Below are 26,589 nucleotides of genomic sequence, written 5' to 3' on the forward strand. Positions count from 1 at the left end.
TGGTTTCCTTCTCTGCTGGTTTCAAATATAATCATGTAATGGTACTTATGTGTGTGCTCTGTGTACCATGCCATTGCTGTGCTGCTCACCTTATGCTAAGGATAGACATGTAACTCAATAGAACAGGGGGGGGCTGTACATTTTTAGCCATTTTGGGCCGAAATTGCAATTGCACATTTTCGGCGGCCCAAATTTTGGTGCATCACTAGTACTATTTTTTTATTTAGTTCTGTGTAACAGAATCAGATTTAACCGTTTTTGTTTTGTTACCAATTATCAAAATAAAGTATAGTCCTAGAAAACTATTATTATATGCAAAACAGTAAGTCAAGTAATGAACTCAAACAGCAGCTCTAGGCTGGCATCAAATTTAAAATATGCTACACAATAATTTTGCCGAAAATAAAAGGCAAAAAAAAAACGAAAACCGAAATAACAAAAAATGCTATTTTCGGCCGAAACTTTCTGCGGCCGAAATTTCGGTGCATCCCTACCCATAATACAGCTTATAGCTCAACGAACCCAGGGACCACTGACTCCTAGAATTCTACCCCTGGCCCCTAAGTTTTTGGGTTAATCTCCATATATCGTTATACAAATACCACAGTCTGGCTACTAAATATTCTTACTGGCTCCTAACTTTTAAACAGATTTGTCGAGCACCGGCTTATACATAATCATTTTTAATACTTTAGTATACATAGTACCATCAGAAAGAGAGTACAGTACTGTAATCAGAAAGGAAATAATTGTCATTTAATTGGCACAAATATTGAAACAAATATTTGTATTCTGAGTAACTAACTTGATATCATCTGACAAAAAGACCACTGGTGATCTGTAAAGAGATCAATAAAAGTTTGAGGTAATAGATGACATAGGAACCAGATGAAATGATGAGAAAGTTACATGAAAACATCATTGTGACGTCAGATATCCGCTACGGACAGAGAGCGGTCACACAGCTCTCATGAGTAGGACAAGAGTAAAGAGATATTCAGCGGCTCAGCCTGTACTGAATGTACATTACACATTATTAGGTAAGTGCAGAGGTGACGTCAGATATTCGCTACTGACAGAGAAGTCACACAGCTCTCATGAGTAGGACAAGAGTAAAGAGATATTCAGCGGCTCAGCCTGTACTGAATGTACATTACACATTATTAGCTAAGTGCAGAGGTGACGTCAGATATTCGCTACTGACAGAGAGAGGTCACACAGCTCTCATGAGTAGGACAAGAGTAAAGAGATATTCAGCGGCTCAGCCTGTACTGAATGTACATTACACATTATTAGCTAAGTGCAGAGGTGACGTCAGATATTCGCTACGGACAGAGAGAGGTCACACAGCTCTCATGAGTAGGACAAGTGTAGAGAGATATTCAGCGGCTCAGCCTGTACTGAATGTACATTACACATTATTAGCTAAGTGCAGAGGTGACGTCAGATATTCGCTACTGACAGAGAGAGGTCACACAGCTCTCATGAGTAGGACAGAGTAAAGAGATATTCAGCGGCTCAGCCTGTACTGAATGTACATTACACATTATTAGCTAAGTGCAGAGGTGACGTCAGATATTCGCTACTGACAGAGAGAGGTCACACAGCTCTCATGAGTAGGACAAGAGTAAAGAGATATTCAGCGGCTCAGCCTGTACTGAATGTACATTACACATTATTAGGTAAGTGCAGAGGTGACGTCAGATATTCGCTACTGACAGAGAGGTCACACAGCTCTCATGAGTAGGACAAGAGTAAAGAGATATTCAGCGGCTCAGCCTGTACTGAATGTACATTACACATTATTAGGTAAGTGCAGAGGTGACGTCAGATATTCGCTACTGACAGAGAGAGGTCACACAGCTCTCATGAGTAGGACAAGAGTAAAGAGATATTCAGCTGCTCAGCCTGTACATTACACATTATTAGCTAAGTGCAGAGGTGACGTCAGATATCCGCTACTGACAGAGAGAGGTCACACAGCTCTCACGAGCAGGACAAGAGTAAAGAGATATTCAGCGGCTCAGCCTGTACTGAATGTACATTACACATTATTAGCTAAGTGCAGAGGTGACGTCAGATATCCGCTACTGACAGAGAGAGGTCACACAGCTCTCATGAGTAGGACAAGAGTAAAGAGATATTCAGCGGCTCAGCCTGTACTGAATGTACATTACACATTATTAGCTAAGTGCAGAGGTGACGTCAGATATCCGCTACTGACAGAGAGAGGTCACACAGCTCTCATGAGTAGGACAAGAGTAAAGAGATATTCAGCGGCTCAGCCTGTACTGAATGTACATTACACATTATTAGGTAAGTGCAGAGGTGACGTCAGATATTCGCTACGGACAGAGAGAGGTCACACAGCTCTCATGAGTAGGACAAGAGTAAAGAGATATTCAGCGGCTCAGCCTGTACTGAATGCACATTACACATTATTAGCTGAGTGCAATCAGAGGTGACGTCAGATATCCGCTACTGACAGAGAGAGGTCACACAGCTCTCATGAGTAGGACAAGAGTAAAGAGATATTCAGCGGCTCAGCCTGTACTGAATGTACATTGCACATTATTAGCTAAGTGCAGAGGTGACGTCAGATATCCGCTACTGACAGAGAGAGGTCACACAGCTCTCATGAGTAGGACAAGAGTAAAGAGATATTCAGCGGCTCAGCCTGTACATTACACATTATTAGCTAAGTGCAGAGGTGACGTCAGATATTCGCTACTGACAGAGAGAGGTCACACAGCTCTCATGAGTAGGACAAGAGTAAAGAGATATTCAGCGGCTCAGCCTGTACTGAATGTACATTACACATTATTAGGTAAGTGCAGAGGTGACGTCAGATATTCGCTACTGACAGAGAGAGGTTACACAGCTCTCATGAGTAGGACAAGTGTAGAGAGATATTCAGCGGCTCAGCCTGTACTGAATGTACATTACACATTATTAGCTAAGTGCAGAGGTGACGTCAGATATTTGCTACTGACAGAGAGAGGTCACACAGCTCTCATGAGTAGGACAAGAGTAAAGAGATATTCAGCGGCTCAGCCTGTACTGAATGTACATTACACATTATTAGCTAAGTGCAGAGGTGACGTCAGATATCCGCTACTGACAGAGAGAGGTCACACAGCTCTCATGAGTAGGACAAGAGTAAAGAGATATTCAGCGGCTCAGCCTGTACTGAATGCACATTACACATTATTAGGTAAGTGCAGAGGTGACGTCAGATATTCGCTACGGACAGAGAGAGGTCACACAGCTCTCATGAGTAGGACAAGAGTAAAGAGATATTCAGCGGCTCAGCCTGTACTGAATGTACATTACACATTATTAGCTAAGTGCAGAGGTGACGTCAGATATTTGCTACTGACAGAGAGAGGTCACACAGCTCTCATGAGTAGGACAAGAGTAAAGAGATATTCAGCGGCTCAGCCTGTACTGAATGTACATTACACATTATTAGCTAAGTGCAGAGGTGACGTCAGATATCCGCTACTGACAGAGAGAGGTCACACAGCTCTCATGAGTAGGACAAGAGTAAAGAGATATTCAGCGGCTCAGCCTGTACTGAATGCACATTACACATTATTAGGTAAGTGCAGAGGTGACGTCAGATATTCGCTACGGACAGAGAGAGGTCACACAGCTCTCATGAGTAGGACAAGAGTAAAGAGATATTCAGCGGCTCAGCCTGTACTGAATGTACATTACACATTATTAGGTAAGTGCAGAGGTGACGTCAGATATTCGCTACTGACAGAGAGAGGTCACACAGCTCTCATGAGTAGGACAAGAGTAAAGAGATATTCAGCGGCTCAGCCTGTACTGAATGTACATTACACATTATTAGGTAAGTGCAGAGGTGACGTCAGATATTCGCTACTGACAGAGAGAGGTTACACAGCTCTCATGAGTAGGACAAGTGTAGAGAGATATTCAGCGGCTCAGCCTGTACTGAATGTACATTACACATTATTAGCTAAGTGCAGAGGTGACGTCAGATATTTGCTACTGACAGAGAGAGGTCACACAGCTCTCATGAGTAGGACAAGAGTAAAGAGATATTCAGCGGCTCAGCCTGTACTGAATGTACATTACACATTATTAGCTAAGTGCAGAGGTGACGTCAGATATCCGCTACTGACAGAGAGAGGTCACAAAGCTCTCATGAGTAGGACAAGAGTAAAGAGATATTCAGCGGCTCAGCCTGTACTGAATGCACATTACACATTATTAGGTAAGTGCAGAGGTGACGTCAGATATTCGCTACGGACAGAGAGAGGTCACACAGCTCTCATGAGTAGGACAAGAGTAAAGAGATATTCAGCGGCTCAGCCTGTACTGAATGTACATTACACATTATTAGCTAAGTGCAGAGGTGACGTCAGATATTTGCTACTGACAGAGAGAGGTCACACAGCTCTCATGAGTAGGACAAGAGTAAAGAGATATTCAGCGGCTCAGCCTGTACTGAATGTACATTACACATTATTAGCTAAGTGCAGAGGTGACGTCAGATATCCGCTACTGACAGAGAGAGGTCACACAGCTCTCATGAGTAGGACAAGAGTAAAGAGATATTCAGCGGCTCAGCCTGTACTGAATGCACATTACACATTATTAGGTAAGTGCAGAGGTGACGTCAGATATTCGCTACGGACAGAGAGAGGTCACACAGCTCTCATGAGTAGGACAAGAGTAAAGAGATATTCAGCGGCTCAGCCTGTACTGAATGTACATTACACATTATTAGGTAAGTGCAGAGGTGACGTCAGATATTCGCTACTGACAGAGAGAGGTCACACAGCTCTCATGAGTAGGACAAGAGTAAAGAGATATTCAGCGGCTCAGCCTGTACATTACACATTATTAGGTAAGTGCAGAGGTGACGTCAGATATTCGCTACTGACAGAGAGAGGTCACACAGCTCTCATGAGTAGGACAAGAGTAAAGAGATATTCAGCGGCTCAGCCTGTACTGAATGTACATTACACATTATTAGCTAAGTGCAGAGGTGACGTCAGATATCCGCTACTGACAGAGAGAGGTCACACAGCTCTCATGAGTAGGACAAGAGTAAAGAGATATTCAGCGGCTCAGCCTGTACATTACACATTATTAGCTAAGTGCAGAGGTGACGTCAGATATCCGCTACTGACAGAGAGAGGTCACACAGCTCTCATGAGTAGGACAAGAGTAAAGAGATATTCAGCGGCTCAGCCTGTACTGAATGTACATTACACATTATTAGGTAAGTGCAGAGGTGACGTCAGATATTCGCTACTGACAGAGAGGTCACACAGCTCTCATGAGTAGGACAAGAGTAAAGAGATATTCAGCGGCTCAGCCTGTACTGAATGTACATTACACATTATTAGCTAAGTGCAGAGGTGACGTCAGATATCCGCTACTGACAGAGAGAGGTCACACAGCTCTCATGAGTAGGACAAGAGTAAAGAGATATTCAGCGGCTCAGCCTGTAGATTACACATTATTAGCTAAGTGCAGAGGTGACGTCAGATATCCGCTACTGACAGAGAGAGGTCACACAGCTCTCATGAGTAGGACAAGAGTAAAGAGATATTCAGCGGCTCAGCCTGTACTGAATGTACATTACACATTATTAGGTAAGTGCAGAGGTGACGTCAGATATTCGCTACGGACACAGAGAGGTCACACAGCTCTCATGAGTAGGACAAGAGTAAAGAGATATTCAGCGGCTCAGCCTGTACTGAATGTACATTACACATTATTAGCTAAGTGCAGAGGTGACGTCAGATATTCGCTACTGACAGAGAGAGGTCACACAGCTCTCATGAGTAGGACAAGAGTAAAGAGATATTCAGCGGCACAGCCTGTACTGAATGTACATTACACATTATTAGCTAAGTGCAGAGGTGACGTCAGATATTCGCTACTGACAGAGAGAGGTCACACAGCTCTCATGAGTAGGACAAGAGTAAAGAGATATTCAGCGGCTCAGCCTGTACTGAATGTACATTACACATTATTAGCTAAGTGCAGAGGTGACGTCAGATATTCGCTACTGACAGAGAGAGGTCACACAGCTCTCATGAGTAGGACAAGAGTAAAGAGATATTCAGCGGCTCAGCCTGTACTGAATGTACATTACACATTATTAGGTAAGTGCAGAGGTGACGTCAGATATTCGCTACGGACAGAGAGAGGTCACACAGCTCTCATGAGTAGGACAAGAGTAAAGAGATATTCAGCGGCTCAGCCTGTACTGAATGCACATTACACATTATTAGCTGAGTGCAATCAAAGGTGACGTCAGATATCCGCTACTGACAGAGAGAGGTCACACAGCTCTCATGAGTAGGACAAGAGTAAAGAGATATTCAGCGGCTCAGCCTGTACTGAATGTACATTACACATTATTAGCTAAGTGCAGAGGTGACGTCAGATATCCGCTACTGACAGAGAGAGGTCACACAGCTCTCATGAGTAGGACAAGAGTAAAGAGATATTCAGCGGCTCAGCCTGTACATTACACATTATTAGCTAAGTGCAGAGGTGACGTCAGATATCCGCTACTGACAGAGAGAGGTCACACAGCTCTCATGAGTAGGACAAGAGTAAAGAGATATTCAGCGGCTCAGCCTGTACTGAATGTACATTACACATTATTAGCTAAGTGCAGAGGTGACGTCAGATATTCGCTACTGACAGAGAGGTCACACAGCTCTCATGAGTAGGACAAGAGTAAAGAGATATTCAGCGGCTCAGCCTGTACTGAATGTACATTACACATTATTAGGTAAGTGCAGAGGTGACGTCAGATATTCGCTACTGACAGAGAGGTCACACAGCTCTCATGAGTAGGACAAGAGTAAAGAGATATTCAGCGGCTCAGCCTGTACTGAATGTACATTACACATTATTAGCTAAGTGCAGAGGTGACGTCAGATATCCGCTACTGACAGAGAGAGGTCACACAGCTCTCATGAGTAGGACAAGAGTAAAGAGATATTCAGCGGCTCAGCCTGTACATTACACATTATTAGCTAAGTGCAGAGGTGACGTCAGATATTCGCTACTGACAGAGAGAGGTCACACAGCTCTCATGAGTAGGACAAGAGTAAAGAGATATTCAGCGGCTCAGCCTGTACATTACACATTATTAGCTAAGTGCAGAGTTGACGTCAGATATTCGCTACTGACAGAGAGAGGTCACACAGCTCTCATGAGTAGGACAAGTGTAGAGAGATATTCAGCGGCTCAGCCTGTACTGAATGTACATTACACATTATTAGCTAAGTGCAGAGGTGACGTCAGATATTTGCTACTGACAGAGAGAGGTCACACAGCTCTCATGAGTAGGACAAGAGTAAAGAGATATTCAGCGGCTCAGCCTGTACTGAATGTACATTACACATTATTAGCTAAGTGCAGAGGTGACGTCAGATATCCGCTACTGACAGAGAGAGGTCACACAGCTCTCATGAGTAGGACAAGAGTAAAGAGATATTCAGCGGCTCAGCCTGTACATTACACATTATTAGCTAAGTGCAGAGGTGACGTCAGATATCCGCTACTGACAGAGAGAGGTCACACAGCTCTCATGAGTAGGACAAGAGTAAAGAGATATTCAGCGGCTCAGCCTGTACTGAATGTACATTACACATTATTAGGTAAGTGCAGAGGTGACGTCAGATATTCGCTACTGACAGAGAGGTCACACAGCTCTCATGAGTAGGACAAGAGTAAAGAGATATTCAGCGGCTCAGCCTGTACTGAATGTACATTACACATTATTAGCTAAGTGCAGAGGTGACGTCAGATATCCGCTACTGACAGAGAGAGGTCACACAGCTCTCATGAGTAGGACAAGAGTAAAGAGATATTCAGCGGCTCAGCCTGTAGATTACACATTATTAGCTAAGTGCAGAGGTGACGTCAGATATCCGCTACTGACAGAGAGAGGTCACACAGCTCTCATGAGTAGGACAAGAGTAAAGAGATATTCAGCGGCTCAGCCTGTACTGAATGTACATTACACATTATTAGGTAAGTGCAGAGGTGACGTCAGATATTCGCTACGGACACAGAGAGGTCACACAGCTCTCATGAGTAGGACAAGAGTAAAGAGATATTCAGCGGCTCAGCCTGTACTGAATGTACATTACACATTATTAGCTAAGTGCAGAGAAGACGTCAGATATTCGCTACTGACAGAGAGAGGTCACACAGCTCTCATGAGTAGGACAAGAGTAAAGAGATATTCAGCGGCTCAGCCTGTACTGAATGTACATTACACATTATTAGCTAAGTGCAGAGGTGACGTCAGATATCCGCTACTGACAGAGAGAGGTCACACAGCTCTCATGAGTAGGACAAGAGTAAAGAGATATTCAGCGGCTCAGCCTGTACATTACACATTATTAGCTAAGTGCAGAGGTGACGTCAGATATTCGCTACGGACAGAGAGAGGTCACACAGCTCTCATGAGTAGGACAAGAGTAAAGAGATATTCAGCGGCTCAGCCTGTACTGAATGCACATTACACATTATTAGCTAAGTGCAATCAGAGGTGACGTCAGATATCCGCTACTGACAGAGAGGTCACACAGCTCTCATGAGTAGGACAAGAGTAAAGAGATATTCAGCGGCTCAGCCTGTACTGAATGTACATTACACATTATTAGCTAAGTGCAGAGGTGACGTCAGATATTCGCTACGGACAGAGAGAGGTCACACAGCTCTCATGAGTAGGACAAGAGTAAAGAGATATTCAGCGGCTCAGCCTGTACTGAATGTACATTACACATTATTAGGTAAGTGCAATCAGAGGTGACGTCAGATATTCGCTACTGACAGAGAGAGGTCACACAGCTCTCATGAGTAGGACAAGAGTAAAGAGATATTCAGCGGCTCAGCCTGTACTGAATGCACATTACACATTATTAGCTAAGTGCAGAGGTGACGTCAGATATCCGCTACTGACAGAGAGAGGTCACACAGCTCTCATGAGTAGGACAAGAGTAAAGAGATATTCAGCGGCTCAGCCTGTACTGAATGTACATTACACATTATTAGCTAAGTGCAGAGGTGACGTCAGATATCCGCTACTGACACAGAGAGGTCACACAGCTCTCATGAGTAGGACAAGAGTAAAGAGATATTCAGCGGCTCAGCCTGTACTGAATGTACATTACACATTATTAGCTAAGTGCAGAGGTGACGTCAGATATTCGCTACTGACAGAGAGAGGTCACACAGCTCTCATGAGTAGGACAAGAGTAAAGAGATATTCAGCGGCTCAGCCTGTACTGAATGTACATTACACATTATTAGCTAAGTGCAGAGGTGACGTCAGATATCCGCTACTGACAGAGAGAGGTCACACAGCTCTCATGAGTAGGACAAGAGTAAAGAGATATTCAGCGGCTCAGCCTGTACTGAATGTACATTACACATTATTAGCTAAGTGCAGAGGTGACGTCAGATATCCGCTACTGACAGAGAGAGGTCACACAGCTCTCATGAGTAGGACAAGAGTAAAGAGATATTCAGCGGCTCAGCCTGTACTGAATGTACATTACACATTATTAGCTAAGTGCAGAGGTGACATCAGATATCCGCTACTGACAGAGAGAGGTCACACAGCTCTCATGAGTAGGACAAGAGTAAAGAGATATTCAGCGGCTCAGCCTGTACATTACACATTATTAGCTAAGTGCAGAGGTGACGTCAGATATCCGCTACTGACAGAGAGAGGTCACACAGCTCTCATGAGTAGGACAAGAGTAGAGATATTCAGCGGCTCAGCCTGTACTGAATGTACATTACACATTATTAGGTAAGTGCAGAGGTGACGTCAGATATTCGCTACTGACAGAGAGAGGTCACACAGCTCTCATGAGTAGGACAAGAGTAAAGAGATATTCAGCGGCACAGCCTGTACTGAATGTACATTACACATTATTAGCTAAGTGCAATCAGAGGTTTCGGACGTTTCCGAATGCAGAAGGCGGCAGCTGCTTGCAGCGTTCACCTCTTTTCGGGGCTGGATTTCTTATTGTGAAAGTGAAACACAGTAAGATCTGGATTTGCACAGTTCTTAATGTGTTGCAATTTCACAAGAAGAAATCTAGCTCCAAAAAGAGACGAATGCTGCAAGCGGCCGCATTCTTTTGCATTCGGAAGAACAGCTTCTAGGCCATGGAAAACCATTTAAAGGGACAGTCAACACCAGAACTTTTGTTGTTTAAAAAGAAAGATAATCCCTTTATTACCCATTCCCCAGTTTTGCATAACCAACACATTTATAATAATACATGTTTTACCTCTGTGATAACATTGTATCTAAGCTTATGCTGACTGCCCCCTTATTTCAGTTCTTTTGACAGACATGCGGTTTAGCCAATCAGTGCTCAGTCCTAGGTCACTTTACGTGCATGAGCTCAATGTTATCTATATGAAACATGTGAACTAATGCCCTCTAGTGGTCAAAATGTATTCAGATTAGAGGCAGTCTTCAAGGTCTAAGAAATTAGCATATGAACCTCCTAGTTTTAGCTTTCAACTAAGAATACCAAGAGAACAAAGCAAAATTGGTGATAAAAGTAAATTGGAAAGTTGTTTAAAATTGCATGCCCTATTTAAAACATGAAAGTTTTTTTGGACTTGACTGTCCCTTTAATAAAGCTCCTGAAGCACAGTTCTTGTGCTGTGTGACTTGTGGAAGAAAAAGGCCTCCTATGGTAATGCCACATTTAAAGTCACTGAGCTTTCTAGTACGTCCCACTACAGTGCCAATGCTTTTCTATGGCAATTTCATGGCTATGTGCTGGGTTTTAAGCACTTGTTAGCTATGGGTGAGGCAGAAACACCTTAAAGGGACAGTCAACACCAGAATTTTTGTTGTTTAAAAAGATAGATAATCCCTTTATTACCCATTTTGCATAACCAACACTGTTATAATAATTCACATTTTACCTCTGTGATTACCTTGTATCTAAGACTCTGCAAACTGCCCCCTTATTTCAGTTCTTTTGTCAGACTTGTATTTTAGCCAATCAGTGCTCACTCCTAGGAGCTTCACGTGCGTGAGCTCAATGTTATCTACATGAAACACATGAACAAACTCCCTCTAGTGGTGAAAAACTGTCAAAATGCTTTCAGATTAGAGGTGGCCTTCAAGGTCTAAGAAATTAGCATATGAACCTCGTAGGTTTAGCTTTCAACTAAGAATACCAAATGAACAAAGCAAAATTGGTGATAAAAGTAGATTGGAAAGATGTTAAAAATGACATGCCATATTTAAATCATGAAAGTTTTTTTTGGATTTGACTGTCCATTTAACTCAATAATTTGTAGGGGTGTCCACATACTTTTGGCCATATAGTATGTGAGTGTGTGCACATATCCCTCTATCCATCTAGTTTCCTGTTTTTTAGCTTAACTCCATTTTTAAAAATAGGAGAAAATTTCTAGTATGGGTAGATTTCTTCTGCCACCAAGCCAACAAATCACGCAGCTATGTGAAGGAAAGCTCTAGGATTTGTTAGCTGTGTTAGTCCAAAGGAAATCAGGCACCAAGTGATTACTGTAAAAGTAGCTTTTATTTGATGGTTATGATTTACACTATAAATCTGAGATCAGCTAACTGCGGTCAGGCTCGGCTAACTCACAAAGCAGTTCTACATAAGACTAACAGAAAACGAGAAGCATCAGTTTGGCCGTGATTATTTCCTAGTGTAAAAGCAATGGCAGCACTAGACCACAAAAACAATCCTACACGATGCTAAAAGATCTCATTAAAAGCCCGTGACTACTTCAGTAGACCGAGAGATGCACTTAAACACAAAGTACTTACCAAACATCCAAACATCACTAGCTGAGGTAAAACGTCTGAAGTTAATGGACTCTGGGGCCATCCATTTTATAGGTAATTTACCTTTGGAAGCTGCAGGAAGAGAAGATTATATCAGCATTGCTTATGATTCCCACTAATCAATATGGGCTCTTTTAATCACTTGTATTATATGTCCATAACCCCAGCCTGTCTTCCTTGAAAACCCTTCTGATTCTTGTTTGTCCTGCTAGAAAACATTTTCTGCATCCTGACTGAATTCATTAGTAAGTAGCCTACAAACATTTCATTGCATGGAAAAATGGTTGTTAAAAAAATAAGCAAACATGAATTTGGGTTTTAGGTTCCTTTACACTGTAACGTTAACGTGCTGTTTTAAGAAGGTCTGTGTATTTATTATTCTGATTGTACAACTCTGAATAACATAATTTATGTAAGAACTTACCTGATAAATTAATTTCTTTCATAATGGCAAGAGTCCATGAGCTAGTAACATGTGGGATATACATACCTACCATGAGGGGGCAAATTTTCCAAAACCTCAAAATGCCTATAAATACACCTCCCACCACACACATACTTCAGTTTAACGAATAGCCAAGTAGTGAGGTGTAAAAAGGAGTAAAAAAGTGTACAAAAAAGAGGAACTGGAAAATAATATTGTTCTTTTATACAAAAAAATATAACTACCAAAAACAGGGTGGGCCTCATGGACTCTTGCCATTATGAAAGAAATTAATTTATCAGGTAAGTTCTTACATAAATTATGTATTCTTTCATGTAAATGGCAAGAGTCCATGACTTAGTGACATATGGGATAAAATACCCAAGACGTGGAAGTTAACAGAGTCACTAGAGAGGGATAAAATAAAAACAGCTATTTCCGCTGAGAAATTAAATCCAAAAAAATAATTTCTTCATAAAAACAGAAGAATCAAACTGAGACAGTTGCCTGAATAACTTTTCTACCAAAGACTGCTTCAGAAGAAGCAAATACATTGAAATGGTAAAATTTAGTAAATGTATGCAAATAAGAAGTTCCTGCTTTGCAAATCTGATCAACTAAAGCTTCATTCTTAAAAGCCCAAGAAGTGGCAACCAATCTAGTAGAATGAGCTGTAATTCTCTGAGGCGGAGACTGTCCCGCCTCCAAATAAGCCTTGTGAATCAAAAGCTTTAACCAAGATGCCAAAGAAATGGCAGAGGCTTTCTGACCTTTCCTAGAACCGGAAAAGACAACAAATAGACTAGAAGTCTTCCTGAAATCCTTAGTAGCCTCAACATAGTATTTCAAAGCCCTTACCACATCCAAAGAGTGTAACGATTATTCAAGTGAATTCTTAGGATTCAGACACAAGGAAGGAACAACAATTTCCCTACTAATGTTGTTAGAATTCACAACCTTAGGAAGAAATTTAAACAAAGTCCGCAAAACAGCTTTATCCTGATAAAAAATAAAAAAAGGAGATTCACAAGAGAGAGCAAACAATTCAGAAACTCTTCTAGCAGAAGAGATAGCCAAAAGGAGCAATACTTTTCAAGAAAGTAGTTTAATATCCAAAGAATGCATAGGCTCAAAAGGAGGAGTCTGCAAAACCTTCAAAACCAAATTAAGACTCCATGGAGGAGAGACTTAATAACAGGCTTGATACGGACCAAAGCCTGAACAAAACAGTGAATAACAGGAAGTTTAGCAATCTTTCTATAAAATAAAACAGAAAGAGCAGAGATTTGTCCCTTCAAAGTACTTGCAGACAAACCTTTATCCAAACCGTCCTGAAGAAACTGTAAAATTCTAGGAATTCAAAAAGAATGCCAAAAAAAATTATGAGAAGAACACCATGAAATATAGGTTTTCCAAACCCGATAATAAATCTTCCTTGAAACAGACTTACGAGCCTGCAACATAGTATTGATTACTGAGTCAGAGAAACCTCTATGACTAAGCACTAAACGTTCAATTTCCATACCTTCAAATTTAGTGATTTGATATCCTGATGGAAAAACGGCCCTTGAGACAGAAGGTCTGGCCTTAAAGGAAGTTACCAAGGTTGGCAACTGGACATCCGGACAAGATCTGCATAAAAAAACCTCTATGAGGCCATGCTGGTGCTATCAGAAAGACATGTGATTGTTCCATTATGATCTTGGAGATCACCCTTGGAAGAAGAACTAGAGGCGGAAAAATATAAGCAAGTTGGTAAGACCAAGGAACTGCTAACGCATCCACCATCTCCGGCTGAGAATACCTGGACCTAGAAAGGTATCTGGGAAGTTTCCTGTTTAGATGGAAAGTCATCAGATCTATTTCTGGAAGACCCACATCTGTACAATCTGAAAAAACACATCTGGATGGAGAGACCACTCCCCCGGATGCAAAGTCTGACGGCTGAGATAATCCGCTTACCAGTTGTCTACACCTGGGATATGAAACCTTTTCGATACCCTTGAGAAACAATGCTCTGAATCAACTGATTCTGAATAATTTCAATCTGCCCTCCACCAGTTAAACTAGATTGAGGGCCACACCTTCATTCAGTCTTGGGGGCAGGCTTTGGCTTCTTATAAGGCTTGGATTTATTCCAACTTGAAGATGGCTTCCAATTGGAGCCAGAGTCCTTAGGGGAAGGAGTGGTTTTCTCTTCTCTATTCTGACGAAAGGAATGAAACTGATTACAAGCTTTGGATTTACCCTTAAACTTTTTATCTTGGGGCAAAAAAAAAACTCCCTTCCCCCCAGGGATAGTGGAAATAATAAAGTCCAACTAAGAACCAAACAAATTATTACCCTGGAAAGATAGAGATAATAATCTAGATTTAGATACCATGTCCACATTCCATGATTTAAGCCAAAAAGCTCTTCTAGCCAGAATAGCTAAAGAAATAGATTTAACATTAATATTGATGATATCAAAAATAGCATCACAGATAAAATGATTAGCATGTTTACGCAAACAAACAATGCTAGACAAATCAGGATCTGTTTCCTGATGTGCTAAGCTATCCAACCAAAAAGTTGATGCAGCTGCAACATCAGGCATAGAAATGGCAGGCCTGAGAATATAGCCAGAATGATATTAATACCTTTTATGTTTATTAGAAGGTGGAATAGCAGACACAGCCTTCAGCATCAGCAATATAATTTTTCATATCAACAGGGATATCATGTACATTAGATGCTGAGGGAACAACAGGTGCTGTACTAGTACTAATAGAAACATTATCGGCGTGCAAAAGCTTATCATGACAACTGTTACATAATATAGCCGGAGATATAATCTCAGCTTGCTTACAACAGTGAAAAATTTTTGCCGCCAAACAACATCCGGAAATAATGCAACTCGCGCCATAAAATGCGTGAATTCGCACCAAACAAACTAACGTCAATAAAGACGCAGGAAATGACGAAACTTGAGACACTATAGACGCAAGTTTGCGGCAAAAAAAATTTGTGCCAAAAATGACGCAATAAGTAACAGCATTTTGCGCCCTCGCGAACCTAGATTTGCCCGCAAAATTTAAGGAAAAAACAAGTCAAATTGGAAAAAAAGACTAAACCCCGGGTACATTTTTTTTTAAAATAACTTCCTAAAACCTGATTCTCATACTGAAACTGTTAGACTGCAAAGGGAAATACACATAGACCTGACTCATGGCAAATAAAAGTAAATACATATATTTAAAACTTTACATTAATACATAAAGCGCCAAACATAGCTGAGAGTGTCTTAAATAATGAATCATACTTAACGAAGACACCCATCCACATATAGCAGACAGCCAAACCAGTACTGAAAACTACCAGCAGAGGTAATGGTATAAGAGTATATCGTCAATCTGAAAAGGGAGGTAGGAGATGAATGCCTTCGACCGATAACAGAGAACCCTTGAAAAGATTTCCCATGAGTGAAACCATAAAAATCAATAGGCAATACTCTCTTCACGTCCCTCTGACAAACACTGTACTCTGAGAGGAATTGGGCTTCAGAATTCTTAGAAGCGCTTATCATAGAAGAAAACATAAAAATCAAGCACAAACTTGCTTCACCACCTCCATAGGAGGCAAAGTTTGTAAAACTGAAGTATGTGTGTGGTGGGAGGTGTATTTATAGGCATTTTGAGGTTTGGGAAACTTTGCCTCCTCCTGATATGTATATCCCATACGTCACTAGCTCATGGACTCTTGCCATTTACATGAAAGAAAAAATATTTATTAATAAGGAATACAACCAAATTATAATCAAATACTAATCAAAATGGACAGTGAAGCGTCAATAGATTCATGAGCATTATAAACCATTTAAAAAGAAATGTTGTAACAGGATTAAACAAATATTTGCACAATCACTTGTCTGTTTAAAACAAGAGAACAGGCAGGGCAGGGGTGTAGAATGTAGATGTAGGGGTGTAGAATACCAGGGTATGGTTTGGGTCACCGTAAGTTTCCCACCTGTAAATCAGGACAAAGAGAAGAAATAGGTACAGCAGGACTTCATTCTCAAAAGGAGAATGTCCCACAGACACAGGTATAAATTAGAAATGCCACATTTAGAGCTTAATTAATATTAAACAAAAATCACATATAAAAGAACAGTAATATAAAATGTGTATTCACATGTAGAGAATAAACATTTGCAAAATTATTTCATTCATTATTTTGCCCTCTTTCCCTGTAATTTAAAGGGACATGGTTCATATAGAATGTACAACTAAAAAAAAAAAAAAAAAGTTTTCCAATTTGCAGTATCCTTTGCTGAAGAGAATACCTAGGTAGGTATCATGCAAGAATGCTGTTAAGCACTAGATAGCAGCAGTGTTTACACAACCTATAACATTCTTGAACCTGTCCTTTTGTATTTGTTGCTCTCTTGTAAAATGCTGTCCCATACTCTCACCCAGTTTATTTCTTCTCTTGAGAAGGTAGCTTGCACGTCTGACTCAATATATGGCAGCCGTTTTGCAATAATACAAAAACCAATATTTTAATAATTGTATACATAGGGAAGACATTGCTGCCATCTAGTGCTGAAAAGTGTATAACACTGTTAAAAGCATTTTTCAAACTGCTGCCATAAAGTGATCCAGACACCTGCACGCTACCTATCTAGGAATGCTTTTAAAGGATATCAAGTGAACAAAATAAAGAAAAAACATTTATTAAAATTATTCGCATTATATGAATCATGAAAGAAAAATGATGTCCCTTTAAATGGTATACATTTATATCATCCAAAACCTTTAAAAGTAAATGCCCAGAGTACTGTTACTCTTAGCTAAAGAGATGGTACTGTCAGGTCCAAATGGCAACTGCAGGGAGAAAGGTTAGAATACACAATAAATAGTAATATAAGCACTGTGCTCCACTGATCACAAGGAATATATCTGCAGATGCTATATCGTGACAATAAATGTCACATCTGTATAGTGTTAATGGTGCCTTTCTATAAAACAGAACATACTTATGTATTAAAGTCAAAGATTAGACTTATAATATGATAAGCAGTTGTATTTTAGTTCGTTATATTAGTTGTTTAAATATAAATACGTTTACATAAAGCAATAAGCACCTCCATGTTGTAACCTAGGTCGTTTTCTTTGCTGAGGCAAATTAGCGGCAGCTATAAATGGGTAAATAGAGTGTGGAACCAATGACTGAATTCTGCTCTTCCACTTTTTAACAGGAACTGGAAAACCCCACAATTTCAGAGTTTAATTACTGGAAAAGGGGAAAACATAAATAAATGAAAATATACTGCAAAGGGAGATACATATATATATTTATTTAATTTAACATTATTTTTCCAGGCATGTGCAACTCATGTCTCAGCTTCCTGGGATCATAATGATAACATATGTAAGAATAAAACATGGTGATTACCCCCAAATTAATGACAGATACTTAAACTGCAAAGAGCATCCTTTTACCTTTATAGTAAGTGCTGTCTTCCATATATCGAGATAGCCCAAAGTCTCCTAATTTCACACAGTCAGAAGAAGAGACTAATACATTTCTAGCAGCAATATCCCTGCGAAACAAGCAAAGGTATTTAAACACTTGCCGGAACAAAATAAGGCATTTATACACAACATTACACTTTTAAGCAGTTTTATTGGTATCACAACAAACTAGAGAACATAATAAGTAAACTTACATTTTACTCTGTAGCACAGACGTCCTTTCAATTTGGCAAAAGAGATTCATTTTGTTCAGCCAATCAGGACCTGTACATAGGTATTGTATGTTACTAACAACATTATTGGTGAAGCCAAGATCCCTTTCTAAGTAAAGGGTGAGAAAGGAAAAAAGCAATGTTTTTAAAACACTGCATAGATATCTCTGTATTGCAGGGTAATATGTAAGTTTACAAGATTTCAATCTACTTTGTTCATGCAAAAATAAACTTTAAATATTAAAACAAACATTTACATTTTAAGTATAAAACATGGATGCTCAAAGATTCTGGTTAGGAAATCACAAATAATTCTGTAAAGAAGAAAAAGACAAAGGACGTGGGGTCCTCTGAAATATTTTTGAGGCCCCTGGGGGGAAAAGCAAAACTAAGAATGTGCCCTAGGAAAAAGTGGAACTAAAAATGTGTAGACTCCATGTTTTAGTCACTGTGTTAACCCATTGGTTGCCCAATAGAGTGATTAGGTGAATACCCTAGTAGTAAATGAATAGATTCTGAACAAATGGGTAAATATATAAATAAAAAAATCTGCAATTACCACCTCCCTTCACAGTAAGCTTGACTTAAAGGGACACTGAAGCCAAATTTTTTTCTATCGTGATTCAGATAGAGCATGCAAATTTAAGCAACTTTCTAATTTACTCCTATTATCATATTTTCATTCTCTTGGTATCTTTATATGAAAAGCAAGAATGTAAGTTTAGATGCCGGCCTATTTTTGGTGAACAACCTGTGTTGTCCTTACTGATTGGTGGATAAATTCACCCACCAATAAACAAGTGCTGTCCATAGCTATGAACCAAAAACTGGCTGGCTCCTTAGCTTAGATGACTTCTTTTTTAAATAAAGATAGCAAGAGAACGAATAAAAATTGATAATAGGAACAAATTACAAAATTTCTAAATAATTGCATGCTCTATCTGAATCACCATATTAAAAATTTGGGCTCAGTGTCCCTTTAAACACACTTTTTTTTTTTGGCAAAACCTATTTTAATCAAAGATCAAGAGGTAATCAGCAATATTTGTACAAGTATTAAGTTAAAACGTTTGCCTGTAAATACACATTATATTTTAGAATACAGTAAACAAAATACCTTCTCAAAATGGCATCATTTCTAATCAAATTAAATTCTTAATAATTAAGGTGCCCTTTGTTCAAGTGGGCAAATTACATGGCACTCAGGCCATCTATCCTCCTGTGTATGTTTGATTATCTTATTAGCTTTGCAGCTGCTGTCTGGCATTGAGGTTAATATGCGAATTGTAATGTGCCATCCTAATAAATGTCCTGCAATTTATCCTGCGATAATTAGACTCCTTTTCTATAAACTATACTACTTATAGAGATTCTAGTAACATACATAGTATTTGTATGTAAAATACAGTTATAGGCCTGTAGATCTTTGTTAAAAAATATTTTTTTAAGTTTTTTTTCGGTTTTGCATCAAATTAGCTGTTTTTCTTTTTGTTGTTGCCCATCTGAAACATTACAGTAGAATTACATTCATGTTATAAAATGGGGTTTCATGTATAATATCATTTATTAAGTCACATGATCATCATAAAATGTCATGACATTAATAAAAAATGTTAGGTAAAGGTTAGGTAAAGGTTTAGTCACATAATTGTATCTGTTTTATTAATATAGCAAATGTTTTCCTGTCTCTTCTTCACTTACCGAAGACGCTGAATCGTGCCTGTTGTTATCAGAAATTACATTTCATTTTTAAATATATTTACGCATAAAGCATTCCCAACTGCCCCCATCATAAAAGATGGAGTGCTTCCTGCAGACTTTGGAACACTAACCCTACAATTGCTACACAGTGACTGATCATAGCAGGACCTCATTTATATCTGTCCGTAACAAGCCACCACGAAAAGAATAAAATAAATATACTTGAGAGGTATATTTAAAGGGGTATGTTCCTTAACCACAAAACTGTACAACAGTTTTAAATGCTCTTAGAACATTTATTTTATATACAGATACAAGTCCTAATCCTAATGCCTATGAAATATGTTGCCAATAGGAGCCTTATGATTGGATAACACAAGGCCTTACTATAAAACCGGTCCCTACCTCACAGTGCTGTATATACTTTTACATGGCAGGTATGAACAATTAAGACTGGTGAGAAACTTCTGGTTTGCTAAATAAAGTCATGAAGAAGAACTGGTGAGAGCTAATGAAACAGAGGATACATAAGACTCTTCAGGTGACACATTAACCCTGAAACCACTCCCACCTCAGCTTGGCACATCGCTGAGTGTAAGACAGAAAATGAATTTTAGTAACATTCCTACCTATGTACAAATCGTTTACTCTCCAGGTAGGCAAGTGCTGTGCTGAGTTGATACGCGTATAGTATCAAGGATGCCAGGTCCAGGCTATATTTTCTTACTTGTAAAAAGGATCTTAGCTTAAAGGAAAAGAAAGGAAGACATTTTATAGCATAAAACACATGTATATATGTGACATTGCAGCAGATTACAAGGGAGAAACAGAATTGGTACACATTAACCTCTTAAGGACATATGACGGAATTTTTCCGTCATAAAACAATTGAGCAAACTGAAAGCTGTGTACTTAAAGGGTTAATATTATCAGTTATTTGGAGAGTACCAACAGATTCCATATTTTGTTGTTGCTATGGAATTTTAAGCCATAAACAAACACAATGCAGCACAGAGACACTGTTCTTAGAATATCAAACTCATACAATGTAGTCCCCCAATATGCAGCAATTCTGTTTAATTTCCTCTCAAAGATCACAATGTGCTTTTTGCAACTTAATAAAAACAAACAAACTGAGTGATGATTTAGTTATGTTTGGTCAGAAAACACTAATTCTAATTAATGTCAAATAAAATGGTAATACAGTAGTAGGTAACACTCCACTAGGGGGCACTTATGGTTCATTTTTCAAGTCAAACCAAAATGTATAAAGAATAAATATGCGAAATATGATCAACCCAAATAAATCCTTTTATTTCCAATACAATGGGTGATACTGAACCCCACAACAAACATGAACCTTGAAAACTGATGTCACTGGTTTCAAATTAAGCTTCATAGTTGTCCTGATCTTGCTCATAACTCGGCATAAAACATCTGAAAATGAGAAGCAGCCCCTACTTATGCCACAAAGACCAGACACCTACCTCCCCTTGTGTGCAAAGCTCCATGATAATCCAGACCGGATTTTCTGTAATAACTCCAATCAACTTCACAATATGTGGGTGATCAAACTGGCGCATTGTTACTGCAAGAAAACCAATAAAAAACTGTGTTACTTCTTTACAAAGTGTCTGAAAACTGCACGTGGCGTTTAGGAACCAACTAGAAATCTCCCCATCACCGGATGGTCCTTGGCTATATATAAGCATTACACTTTATACTGTAAATGACAACCAAAAGCCCCAATCTGTTCTACTCAAGCTTAGATCTAAAGTATACAACCTAAAGCTTCCCTTGTGCTTGTGTCTGCCTGGTATTTGGGAAGATGATCCCATGCATCAATAGCTTTTCTTTAAATAATTGTTTTCAGTTGTTCTCTCTAAGTATAAAGAGATAAGATAAGTAGGCTATGTATGTGTGTGTGTGTGTATATAGAGAGTGATAATGTAAGGAGAATTGACGTCCCTGAAAGCTCAACCCATTTAATGGGTTGTGGTTTCAAAGAGCAAAACCAGCTAGTTCATATTCAAAAACAAACCTAAAGGAACAATTTCCCATTAATTGCATGCTCTTCAGCTGGTATAACAAGTCATTGCAAACCTATTAAGGGGAATCCAGTTTTAAAGTACACTGTCCCTTTAAGTGGTTATAATCACTGTTTGTGGAACATTTTTGTATGAATGACTACCAAGGTCTAAATCACTGTTGTGTTCAATACTGGAAATCACTTATATTATATAGTGCCATTCAAGTAAGAAACTGCAGAAGTCAAATAATAAATGCACCATTTGTGCATCAACAATGAGTGGCCTAGTCTGGTGGCTGCAAAATATTGTGGAACATTTTTATAACAAATTTAGTAGCATAATGGAGGGAAACATTACCCCTATATATGGGCATGAAAGAGAGACAGACATACTGATAGAGATAGATCTCTAGATAAATAGATATAAACAATAGATATACACAATAGACAGGCATACTGATAGAGAGATCGATCTCTAGATGAATAGATATATACAATAGATATACACAATAGACAGGCATACTGATAGAGAGATCCATCTCTAGATAAATAGATATATACAGTACAATAGATATACACAATAGACAGGGATACTAATAAAGAGATACATCTATAGATAAATAGATAGATCTAGAGATAAATAGATCTATAGATAGATACAACAGATATACACAATAGACAAACATACTGATGGAGAGATAGATCTAGAGATAGAATAGATATACACAATAGACAGACATACAGAAACAATTCAGTGATGTCAGATGACACTAATAATAATAATAATTATAATAGTATTGCAGTAAATAATACAGTTACAAATCCCCAAATCTGTAATTCCAAGATCCAGAAATATTTTGAAATCCAGACTTTCATTAATATTTTTTTTTTTTTTACAAAATAAAATTCAAAGACATGACCAATTCTCCCCACCAGCAAGTCCCAATCTTCTGTGTCTGATTTCTGTGTTCTAAATGTAAATGCCAGTCTATTTATTTACAACCACAACTATTACCTTTCTGATTACAGTACTGCACTATCTTTCTGAGGGTACTATGTATACTAAAGTACTAAAATGATAGGCTGCGTGCAATCCATAAACTGTATTATAACAATGAAATATTGCCTAATGACATAAGATATTGTTGTTTCCCCTCTTCAAGCGGTTACATTTCAGAGATACAAATATTCCGAAATCCAAACCTTTTCCGTTTCCCAGCAGCAGTCTGGATAAAGGGTTTTTGTACGTGTAACACATTTTGTAACAATGGGAACCTTCCTCGGGTGTGAATGTTCAGTGTTCTGTTTAGAGCGTTGGAGCCATTTAGTGTCTCGTTAGTACGTGCACAGTCACTACAAAGCTATAGAACGCACATAGCGGTCAAGCAGCTGCTTGTTCAGTATGGGATAACTGATCCTGCTGTAAAACTGGGCAAATGTATGACCACTAAATGGTTTAACAGGTGTTTAAATGCTTCACGCCAACCTGGTACACTGACATAGATTATAAATGAAACCTGATCAGAAACAAATAAGCAGCTCGCAGACACGGTCATATCTGGCTTATACAGTTACATGATCCAGGTTAGAACTTCACTTTAAAGGGACTTGAAACCCACAATTTTTCTTTCATGATTTAGGTAGAACATTCAATTTTAAACAAATTTCCAGTTTACTTATATTATCAGTTGTTTCATTCTTTTGGTATCATTTGTTGAAGGAACATCAATGCACTACTGGTTCCTAACTGAACACATGGGTGAGCACACACAAATGGTCACTAAATTCAACAAACAATGGCTGTGTGGTATATAGTAATGTTAAAGGGGCATAGAACTTAAAACTAAAACTGAACATCAATTTCAAGAGACGTTTCAATTCTCTTTTATTACTAAATTTACACTGTGCTTTTTGTATCTTTTTTTGAAAAGCACACCTAAGTAGGCTCAGGATCAGCAGTGCACTACTGGGAGCTAGCTGGTGATTGGTAGATACACATATATGCCTCTCATCACTGGCTCATTAGAAGTGTTCAGCTAGCTCCCAGTAGTAGTGCACTGCTGCTTTTAAAGGGACATTTCATGCAGCTCCCTCTAATAATAGGTGCTGCCACTATTTTGGAACCTAGGTTTCATTGCTGGTATCTTAAGGAGAATGCAAACACATCAGCACTGGAATGTAGTGAAAACTAGATTTCAACATGGCTGAACCCATGACTAGAGAAAGGTGGGGAATAACCACATACTATACTTATAAAATGTATTTAGTGTTTAATGTCTCTTTAACAGTGTGGTAGAAGGGTAGTAAAAGAACTATTTCCCTCAGAGGGATATCCAGTAGGAGACTGTAATATAAAGTGTTAAATTATGTGCAATTAAAACACTTTGCCACATACTATTATTATTTATTTACTCCCCCTTTCCTGATATTTAACTCTGAAATCTGCGTTTTCTAAATTTCACGTAGTTTCTATAAAGTAATGAGCACTGACATGTTTTTACTTAAGTTTCCAGGTTATCTCACTCTCCTGCTGAGGACAATAGGGACAGATATAACACAGACACAAAATTAGACTGTTCAAACAAAGTTGTATGGAACATAGGATTATCCAAAAGGGTTTCCAATAGTGGCTGTTAAAATTACCTTAAAAATTAATAAGCAAAAGTAAATAGAAGAGATGCATTACTAAAAACTCAAAAAGCAGAATCTCATTAAAGAGAAACAACTTTCCTTCACCCCATAATCCTGACGCATTTCGCCTCAGTTGGGTTTTATCAAGAGATGTTCATTAGCATACTACTAAATTAAAAGGAATCCATTCATTCAAGCTCATATTCCTTGCACAATTAGCGTTATGTTTACTTTCCTGAAGCAGCAAAGGCTCCTTATAGTCTAAGACACTTTTTAGCTCTTAAACACCATTTTCCCCTCATATGGTTCCTGAGCAGAACAAGTTAACCCACTTACGTTCTTATTTAAAGGGATAGTCTAAGAGGCGGCCTTCAAGGGCTTAGAAATTAGCATATGAGTCTACCTAGGTTTAGCTTTCAATAAAGAATACCAATAGAACAAAGCAAAGTTGTTTAAAATTGCATGTCCTTTCTGAATCGTGAAAGTCTAATTTTGATTTTTAAAGAAAGACAAAAAAAGAAACAATGTTATTTGCTACACACAGATGTACGTGAAAAAAGATAGAATTAACACTTACAGGCCTCTTGTAGGAACTTTTCCCTCACGCTATCTGAAGTGCAGTTCTTACATGTTTTGATTGCAACCGCCATTGCTGGATTCTCCTGTAAAAGAAAAAACACAAATAAAAAATAATATATATATGTTGCGGGTAAAATAAGAAATGGGTAATCCTAGCATTACTCGGGTAAACCTGACATAATCCAAGCAGCTGTGGGTAAAGCCTGATGTAACATAATAAATCTTCTCAGAGTGCATTGAGTTACTGCATCAAACATATATACGATGCACTGTAATTCACACATCTTTACTATATTTTTTGCCTCCAACTTGGGGGGGGGGGGGGGGGGTTTGAAGGGGGGAAGAGCAAAAAAGATAGTGTAGATGGGGGAATTACATTACATTGGGCTTTACACACAGCCGCTTGGGTAATGTCAGGTTTACCCGGATTTCTGACTTTACCCGTAACATATATAAACAAACACATATATACATAAATATTTATATATTGGAATTACTATCTCACAGTCCGATATAGAACACACACAACTGGAGTCATCAAGAATTCTCCAAATGGCCCCATAAAACAAGTGCTTACAACTGATTTACAGGCAGTTATATCTAAAGCCACAACTTAATGTACTAACGGCAAATGTCGAAGGATAAATGAAATAATTATAAACACATAATAAAAAAACAAACATAATTAGGAGGTAAATTATAGAACCCCAGACTGCGGATATAAAAACACTCTCTGCTCTCTTATGTGATGTGTAAAAGTGACACTGGGAACAGTAGGGCACAGCATTACCAAATTGAGCAAGGAATAGATAAGCTCCATTTAGCAAACACGCCTTCACATCCCTACTGAGATCTATTAAATGAAATAACTTCAGCACAAATTAGCAGGATGGGCTGACTGCATAATAAAGTCTACTCTCAGACATTTCATTAGTAGATAAACATACATCCTGGCTCATCAGATTAGACTATAAGAAATTAATAGCAGACTTGTGTTTATCATACTCTTAAAGGTTACAAATGAAAACAAAAATTTGCAATAGGGGTTTCCATACTTTAACTCTTTTGTGTCGGGTCTAAATTGTCTACATAGGAACAACCGATGTAAACAAATTGAAATTACACGATTGTGCATACGATGGTAAGATTTCAATGATGGGATCGGGTCAGGGGGGCGTCCCTATGATGCTAGGCACCCCCTACATGCCACGATCCCAACCCGTAAGCGCCACTGGCTTCAGTACAGTCAAACAGCTAGGACGTTCCATGCCATAACAACAGCGCTAAAGCCCAGTGCAGTTAGGACGGCATGGAATGTCCTAATGGCTGGAAAAGGTTAATAACAAGGGGTCTACATTTTTTGTTAATTTTGTCAGTGTGATCTACTTATAGACCCATGGGATGAAAGTTTGGACCGGCTTTCCGGGAGATAACAAGCACACTTTGTTTAACCCCTTAAAGTGATGGTAAATTTTCCACTTTTTATAATTAGATCCGGAATGGAAACAATATTTTAGATGGAGTTTATCAGTTGTAATGAAGATGCGCTGTAGCTATTATAAAAAAGAAAACCCTTAACGACCGGTGACGTATAAGGTACTTCACAGTCGATAAGGGGTTAAAATTATAGA

The 26,589-nt window shown here is 38.9% G+C and overlaps 1 protein-coding gene across 10 annotated transcripts in view; it reads right to left on the bottom strand.

Annotated features, from left to right (window-relative positions):
* PTK2 (protein tyrosine kinase 2) overlaps window positions 1-26,589 on the bottom strand; it is a 773,150-nt gene that overhangs the window by 128,546 nt on the left and 618,015 nt on the right. For 9 of the 10 annotated variants that reach the window (XM_053715391.1, XM_053715387.1, XM_053715388.1 and 6 more), the window contains 5 exons: window positions 24,957-25,041; window positions 21,207-21,307; window positions 20,349-20,464; window positions 17,774-17,874; window positions 11,852-11,941 (listed from right to left, as the gene is read on the bottom strand). In XM_053715391.1, the coding sequence (XP_053571366.1) occupies window positions 11,852-11,941; window positions 17,774-17,874; window positions 20,349-20,464; window positions 21,207-21,307; window positions 24,957-25,041 (493 nt within the window). Of the gene's footprint in view, window positions 1-11,851; window positions 11,942-17,773; window positions 17,875-20,348; window positions 20,465-21,206; window positions 21,308-22,951; window positions 23,116-24,956; window positions 25,042-26,589 lie in introns of those variants that run through there. The other variant, XM_053715394.1, reaches the window with a different exon arrangement.

This window comes from Bombina bombina, chromosome 5 (genome assembly GCF_027579735.1).
Source record: "Bombina bombina isolate aBomBom1 chromosome 5, aBomBom1.pri, whole genome shotgun sequence".
NCBI lineage: Eukaryota > Metazoa > Chordata > Amphibia > Anura > Bombinatoridae > Bombina > Bombina bombina.